This window comes from Impatiens glandulifera, chromosome 2, assembly GCF_907164915.1.
Source record: "Impatiens glandulifera chromosome 2, dImpGla2.1, whole genome shotgun sequence".
NCBI classification, from domain to species: domain Eukaryota; kingdom Viridiplantae; phylum Streptophyta; class Magnoliopsida; order Ericales; family Balsaminaceae; genus Impatiens; species Impatiens glandulifera.
In genome coordinates this window covers 61,424,773-61,433,217 of record NC_061863.1, presented here as the reverse complement: position 1 = coordinate 61,433,217, position 8,445 = coordinate 61,424,773, and the positions used below count along the sequence as shown (strand labels likewise).

Here is an 8,445-nt window from a genome sequence, read left to right as displayed (position 1 = left end):
ACAAAAGAATAAAAGACGGCGCGAAGAATGTCACATCCTCCGGCGCAAAGAACGCCACATACTCAGGTGAATCGATCCCATCTCCTTGCACAACCGGCCTCTGCGTAACTTCTTTCTCGTATCAAAACCTAGATTGAGTTAAACTTTAAAAATAGTTAGAGCCCCCAAACCCACAAAATCGGTAAAATAACCCGGATTAATGTGGGAGGCGCTTATATGACACCTACTATATTTTATTTAAGAGTCTTCGACAATATTTTAAATAAATAATTTTAAAAATAAAAAAAAAGATAGATAACAAAACATTAATTTTGTTTTTCTTATAGTAAAATAAAAGTGACGAACTAAATAAAGTTAGTGTACTGATGACAACAACATACAATTTATATATAATCGACTCTAAAAGACTACCTCAACTTAATTCTTATAGTTTTAGTGCCTTGGTTCATATAATTGTCCCATTATTGATTGAGAATTCAATTGTTGAAGGTATTGAGGACTACCCTCCGATTGTGAATGAGTGCACTTCGGACTGTCCAGATGATCTTTCAAATTTCTAATCAATTTCTTCAAACTGATCTATAATAGTTTATTGGATTCATTTGTGTATTGTTATCATAGATTGTAGATCTAAAGAAGTAGTCAGGACATTATAATCTTTGTCTTTTCGATCATGAACTCTCTACTTGCAAATCAACTACTGCTTGGAAAGTTTGAAATTGCACACTTCTGTCATACTTTTTGATTACTTTAGAAATTTGACAACTTTATTTTTCGTCATCAACCTACCTGGATGCAAGTCAAATGTTGAATTGGTGTCTTCGAGATGATTTTAAAAAAACAAACCACTTTGTACTGAATCATTCAGATTTCATAGTCTTTCCAGTTCCATCCGTCACTTCTGTTTACATAATCGACATAAGAATGTAATATCTACTGAAATGGAGTCATCAGCTACATAAACTTGGCAAATTTTAAATTTGTATTATAAGATTTATTTAAGTTTCAAGAGAAAATAAAGGGGGGAATGAGATGTTACAACTACAACAACTTGACGAAAATAAAATAGTTCCTTGTTCATTTGAATTAATCCAAATAACATATAAAACTTATCCATATGACGATCGTATGAGGTGGAAAGCTGATGATCCATTACCATATGAAAAGTTTAATTATTGCTGCTGATTGAGAGATACATTATTATTAATTTATTATGGAAGAAGATAGAAGGAAGAAGATAGAAGAAAGAATATTTAAAGGCAGCACCTTTCAACTCAAACAAAGAGCCCTTCCCATTTTTTCATTGCATAATTTAATTAATTGCCTCTTCATATAGTTTCAGATCTAATTCAGATCAATCTTATATTTATTTTTTGGGGGGTTGTTTTATTGATTGATTAGACATAAAACAACCAACGTTAGAACTCAAAAGTAGCAAATTTCAAACATGGGTTCCTTGATTTGAAAGAGATAGACCACCAGAAGTAGAAGTAGTAGTTACTTCTTCTTCAATCAAACAAAAGACACTTTTTTTTCTTCCCATTAAGCTTTGACTACTGGTTTGGTAATAAGGGAAGAAAATAAAGGTGGTGTCTGGCTGCAACAGACAGCACTATCAGATTCCTTCCTTTAGTCTAAGAGATAATGAACAAGAATCGGGGAAGAAAGTAGGACTTTGATGATATGTAGTTTTTTCAAGAAACAAAAGATAACTGTTCTTGTGACTTGTCTCTTTCCATCAATAGTTTACCAGACAAGACCTCCTTCACTTATGTTTCTTTGTTTTAATCATTAAAATCGCCACAATCATCGGAGCCACATCTTCAAATGGTCAAAGGTCTTGCTTTGCTTGTTCGGCGGCCGCCAGGCCAAGCTTCACCCATCACTCCATACAAAGAATAAAATTTGGGTGATTTTGGGTCCCCCCACCCCACCCCATCCCCTATTATATGCCTATTTTTAGAACCCATCTCTCAATATCTCATTTCAATCCATTAAGATCTTTTTTCCTTCTATGAATCTCAACCATTGACTACTGCATTTTGTTAAACAAGTTTTGCATTTTCCCATATCTTAAAATGGATCCAACATGAGATTAGACCCATGAGCATAGATTACAAAGACATTCCATGAAAAGAGTTTGGGTTGGGGATTATGTACAATTTCCTTAACCACCTAAAAAGAAAATAAATAAATAAAAAGCAAGGAGAAGACAGGTGTTTGTTTGTTGTTATATGTACATGACTGCAGTGATGATGATGATGATGAACTCTTCTTCAAGAGTAGGATTTGATCATACCAAAGTTACAGAAAGACCTTGACTTAAACAACCCACCAAAAAACCTAGTTGATGATTCTTGTCCCTGATTCTGCTCCTCCTCATGGTTCTCTCCTTTAACTTGCAGTATCGTCTTCCCAATCGATTGCCTAACTGATTCTATAATCTTTCTATCAACTGGGTACCCAGATGAATCTCGAACGTAGAATGTGTTCACAGCTTTCCCAGCTCGAGTTGCAACCTCTGCTCTGATCACAGCTAGGCTGTTCTCCCTGAATATCCTGGTCACATCTGACAACAACCCAACTCTGTCCTTGGTGCATAATTCCAACTTCAAACCCTACAATTACAAAACAACCCAAAACTTATAAGATATTGAATTGAAACATATCAAATCCTAAACCAAGATCAGAAGATAATTCATTACTTCAGATACTCTTCTTTCAATAGCTGCTTCTAGACATTGAATCAACCTTTCCCTTTCAGCCTCTGATTTCACTGCAGAACCATCAATGTGTCTTATGCAATATTCCTGCAAATCACAAGCAAAAACCCAATTAAAAAAAGTCATAATTGTTTTTGAAAAAGGTGAATTCTTTTCTTCTTCTTTTTACCTGGTAGGCCTGTGGACCTTCTTCAGCATCAACACTTCCATGGAAAACAACATACTCCATATCAGTCAACGTGCAAACCGTGTCAAACAGAAGCTTAGGTCTGTCTTTACAACGGATAGTTACAACTGAATAGTCTCTATCCTGCCAATTGACAACATTAACCTCCGGTCTAGCCCTGGATTCCTCACCATTGAGCTGCCTCTCGTAAGCCCTGTCCGCAAACATCATCTGGTGAAGTCTTCTCTCTGTATGAGTCACTCCATGAGAAACAACCGTCTTTGCTTCTCTTTTCCTGTTGCTTCCCTTGAGTACATTGCAGAGAAGTTTCTTGATCGAGGATAATCTCTCTGGATCGGTTATGGCAGCACCGGAATCTTCATCGGTTACTTGCATGACTGCGGCAGCTCTGGTGTTGTGGGTCCAAACTTCAGCGTTTACAACATTGCATCTTAGGTTTGTAAGAACAGCACTCACTTCAGAGAGAAGTCCTGGCCTGTCACTTCCAATCAATTCTATGGATGTACTGTCCGTAGATGGTTTCACACCCACAGATCTTCTCATGGCCGGCATAAAACACGATTCTGGACCAAGAGACTAAAAAAACATAAAACAAAGTTAGATCTTTTTTGGGCAGACATCAATAAACATGGGACAAAGCCAGCCAAATACAGCTCACCTTCTTAATATAGTCAAGGACGTCTTCGTCAACAATCTTGTTCCCAGCTTGATCAGTAACGTTGAAGACTGGCAAAAGAGAAGAAACCAACGTTAGTTATTCTATTGGAATCAATAAATGTTCCAAATTTTTTTATAAAAATAAAAGGGTTATAAATTCTTGCCATCCATGAACCAGCCTCCATCTGAAGAAATATAAGCTTTGGCAATGATAAGATTCAGATCAGTCAAGACTTGAACAACTTCCAGAAGTATACCGTGTTCATTAGCGCTGTCAACCTGAATCAAACAGAAAGATTAGAAGGGAAGGTAGCAAATTCTAGAAGGAATACAAATAGAGATTTATATAAATATATATATATACCTGTATAACAGTTGCATTTTTGCAGTACTCATTATCAACCACGACTCTGTTCAAGAAGATTTATATAAATTAATATGGATTCTGAAAAATTATGAAAAGGGATGAATGAAATGGAATGAAATGAAATGAAATGGTAGAGTACCTTGGGGGATTCATCCTTCTAACAAGTTTCTCATACTCATCATCGTTGTCCTCTGAAAAACTCATGGCCCTCTCTGAAGAAGAAGAAGAAGAAGAGAAGGTAATAACTATATAAGATGGTTTAACTTTGAAAGAGAGAGTTTTGCAGATAAGATGGAGAAGTGACCAATCATGAAAATATGAAAGAAAAGATAGATGGGTAGTTTTAGAAGAAATGGAATCAAGAAGGCCAATGAAGAAGCCTAAATCTCCTAATATATATATATATATATATATAAACAAAAGTGTATATATGATTTGCTTTGTCTGTGTGGAGAGAATAATGGTGGTGGGGCTCCATGTCTGTGCGGAAACTAGAATATCCAGCCCATTTAAGCACATCCAAAATACTCATTCACATATTATTGTCCGGCTTTGGGTCATATTTATTCATATACAAGTCAAAAAAAAAAACATAAATACCTTGAAAAATGGAATTACATAATTAAAAGATGAATAATTCAGCACAAAAAAATTGAAAAACTGTTACCTCAAATCCCTAGTTTCACTTTTCATTGAAAAGAGAGGAGATGAAATGGGCAAAAGGCAATTCGAATCTCAAAAGAACAAAAAAAACTTAAAAAAGAAGAAAATCAGAGCATACCCAATATTATAATTACACTTCCAATGAAAGTGTAAAGTGTATTGAATCTAATTACAGACAGAAAAACCCGAAAGATAGGAATTGAGATCTCGTAAACGAGTATCCGATCAGCTTTACCTGAAGAAGAACGATGAGTAGTGAAATCGTGAAAATTACACGAAACTCGAAAACCCAGAGTCTGAAAGTACTAATGAAACACAGAGACCTTTCTTTCTTTAACCTTGTCTGTTTGCAGTTTGTCTGTCATCTTTCTTATACGGAATTGTGTTCTAATTTTATAAATGCGTATGAACTCTCCTCCTCCGATTTCTAATTTCAGAGAGGTTGGGTGGGCTTCTTGAAAATGAAAGTCGACAATTTTAAAATATATAAAGAAAGGGCCATACTGCCGCAGGCTTTCCATGACCCACGCGGCCACGCCTCGACGGTCGGCGCATAACAACAACTACATACTTAACCTATTTTAAATATTATAATTTCTATGTATTCAATATTGCATTCATTTTTATAATTTTATTTAAGATTAAATCAATTGAAATATAATTTCAGATTCATTTATATGCATGTGTATATAAATTACTACATAGTTTGATCATTTTGGGTTTAATGTGGTCTATCCTAATATTTACAAAAGAAATTATTAATTTTCTTAATTATTTAATATAATTGTTTAAATAATCTTAATACATTTTAAATCAAACTTTGTTATTTTAAATATTTTATTTGGGTTTTATATAATATATTCATAAATATATAATTTTTTAAACCAAAAGTGGGTTCAATGGTGTAGGTCGTGATGCATCGTAATTGTGTGTGTAATTGTGTGTGTAATTGTGTGTGTAATTGTGTGTCGTAATTGTGTTATCTACTTAGAAACGAAGAAATATCATTATCCATGATCTTGTATTGTTAACCTGCTACCTATAGTGTTTAAGTATCTAACTCTAATTTTGAGAGATTTAAAATATAATTTAATATAATTTATATTTAAAATATATATATATATATTCTTTTAAATTAAAAAAGGTATGAAATAAAAACAATTTGAGTTGATTGATATGTATAGTGGTAAAAAGGAGTGTTTATTAGATTTTTTACAATTTCCAACATTAAGGGAAGGGCAGGTAATAGTCTGATGGCTTAATTTTTATTAAAAAAAAATATGAACAAATACAAAATATTTGAAAAAATATTAATTGTTTCTTTTTTATTAAATATTTAGTGATTGAAATTATCAACAAAATCAATAAATATAACAAAATCATTTTGCTCTAATAAGAAAAAAAATAAAACTTAAACGCAATATATTATATAATGATGTGTTTTTTAATATCATTTTTTTAAAATAAAATTTAATTTTTCTTTTAAATAAAAATTATAAATTATAAAAAATATATTATAAATCAATTGTCCATATTTAATTATTGATTTATATTTTATAGTAAAAATATGTAATATAATATTTAAAATTAATTTTAAAATAATAATATTTTATTATTTATATGATGAATATAATTCAAAATTTAATTTTATTTTTAAATTTAACCGTAGATCAACCTTAAATTAAGCTGAGTCGTTTTCTCTAACTAAACTATGGTTGTGATATTATGATCCATAATTTGAACATATTATATATATAATATGTTACACGTTTATCAATTTATTTATTTATTTATTTTTATTTTAAAATATAAATTAATGTTAGTTTAGATGGTTCAGGGTTATTAATATCGGAAAGTAAGCGACAAATGAGTCAAGTTACTCGTGAGCTGCTTACGAGCCATTCAGTCAAAACTCGACTTGAATTTTACTTTAACCAAACTCGAGCTAACTCGTTTAATTTTCGAGTCGAACTTAAGCACATATAATATTTGTTTGATAATTTGTTGAACTTTTTCAAGTCTAATGCTAAATAATATATTTTTTATTCACTCTTTTGCCGTTCAAAATTTATATGTTAGACTCACAATATTATTTCATATTGTTCCTAAAATTTCAAAATTATAACCATAATCTATCATTGGTAAAATCTATTATATTATTGTTATAATATAATATATTTCAAAAATATGTTTTATAAATATATCTATTGAATATATTATAACAATTATATCATTTATTTTTATTTTTATGCTTATTCTTTTATTTTACATTTTTTTCTCATTTATTCACAAAATATTTTTTTTTTCTTCATAATTTCTCTCACTTATTCATAAATATACTATTCCTCTTTTTTATATTACTTCATTCAATTTAGTTTTAGTTTGTATTTATATTCATTGAAAGAAATGGTCGAGTCAAATCGAGTTTGTAGGTAAATAGTCGAATTGAGCTCGAATTTATAAACTCGTTCAAGCTCAAGCTCGAGCTGACTCGTTTAATATTTGAGTCGAACTTAAGCACATATCATATTTGTTTGATGATTTGTTGAACTTTTTCAAGCCTAATATTAAATAATATATTTTTTATTTATTTTAATATTAAATTTAAAATTTAAAACAAATATTTTTTATTCACTCTCTTATGTTCAAAATTTATATATTAGACTCACAATATTATTTTATATTGCTCCTAAAAATTCAAAATTAGAACCCTAATTTCATAATCTATCATGTTAGAATCTATTATATTATTGTTAGAATATAATATATTTCAAAAATATGTTTCATAAATATATCTATTGAATATATTATATTATAATAATAATAATATATTCTAATAATTATATCATATATTTTTTATTTTTGTCGTATTCTTTTATTTTACAAATTTTTCTCATTTATTCCCAAAGTATTTTTTCCTCTTCATAATTTCTCTCACTTATTCATAAACATATTATTCCCTCTCCTGTCACTTCTTTTTCATATTTCATTCAATTTAGTTTTAGTTTATATTCATATTCATTGAAAGAAATGATCGAGTCAAGTTGAGTTTGTAGGTAAATAATCAAGTCGAGCTCGAATTTATAAACTCGTTCAAGCTCAAGTTCGAGTCGAACTAATAAATACTTAATTGAGTCAAACTCGAGTTTAAGCTGATTTGAATTCGACTCGACTTATTTGAAGTGAGACTATCATAAAATAATATGTTATAACATGGACTGTTTGGTTCTCATGTCTAGCTTAAGTAATAATAACTAATTTGTTTGAATGCAATTTCATAAGTTAGTTATGAAAATAAAAATAAAAGAATAATAATGAATTGTTTTAATGGTTTCCAAATCAGACCCAATATATTTATTAATCAAGTGGATCTGTAAGCTGAAAGCTCTATTAACAAGAGGAATCTATGCTGGAAATATAAAGTTTTATATACAAAAAATATTAGGTAGAGTAGACCAGTCAAATACTAGTAAGGATTTATGGAGGCAATATTAATAAATGTACATACACGTAGTACACAATGATAAATAAATAAATGGTTTATTTGTATAAAATCACAATAATTTAATTTAATAGTAAATAAATTTGATTATCTAATAAAAATAATTGTATGGTTAAACTTGCTTATATTATACATTATTTGGACAAATATGATGGTCTAAAATTAATATGAACATTATGCAAGTCTTAAAGTCATATAATATAATGTAACTATATTATGACAATAAATAAATTTGAAATGATTTTGTTTATTTATGTGTTTATTAAATTTTAGTTAGTGAATTTTTCAAAAGATGACAGTTATTAGAATATATTTGTTAGTGTATGATAATTAATGTGGGCACATG

General features: G+C 29.9%; 1 protein-coding gene across 2 annotated transcripts; it reads right to left on the bottom strand.

Moving 5' to 3' along the window:
- Window positions 1-2,077: 2,077 nt before the first annotated feature.
- On the bottom strand, window positions 2,078-4,980 carry LOC124926517 (ACT domain-containing protein ACR4-like). Of its 2 annotated transcripts, XM_047466759.1 has the most exons (8): window positions 4,833-4,980; window positions 4,074-4,146; window positions 3,932-3,977; window positions 3,732-3,846; window positions 3,569-3,636; window positions 2,893-3,486; window positions 2,706-2,810; window positions 2,078-2,618 (listed from the first exon to the last, which is right to left on the bottom strand). In XM_047466759.1, exons 2-8 carry the CDS (start codon window positions 4,136-4,138, stop codon window positions 2,277-2,279), a joined length of 1,335 nt encoding a protein of 444 aa, XP_047322715.1. In that variant the 5' UTR covers window positions 4,139-4,146; window positions 4,833-4,980; the 3' UTR covers window positions 2,078-2,276. The 2 variants fall into 2 exon arrangements, with proteins under 2 accessions (XP_047322715.1, XP_047322714.1); XM_047466758.1 differs by lacking the exon at window positions 4,833-4,980 and having other exon boundaries at window positions 4,074-4,519.
- Window positions 4,981-8,445: the final 3,465 nt, after the last annotated feature.

Bases quoted from the DNA above. Each gene is read 5' to 3' on its own strand.
- LOC124926517 (XM_047466758.1), bottom strand. From the start codon at position 4,453: ATGTGCTTAAATGGGCTGGATATTCTAGTTTCCGCACAGACATGGAGC. The intron at 3,978-4,073 runs GTACTCTACCAT...CTTCTTGAACAG, and splicing joins AGAAGGATGAATCCCCCAAG to AGTCGTGGTTGATAATGAGT. The intron at 3,637-3,731 runs GCAAGAATTTAT...CTCTTTTGCCAG, and splicing joins TGGAGGCTGGTTCATGGATG to TCTTCAACGTTACTGATCAA.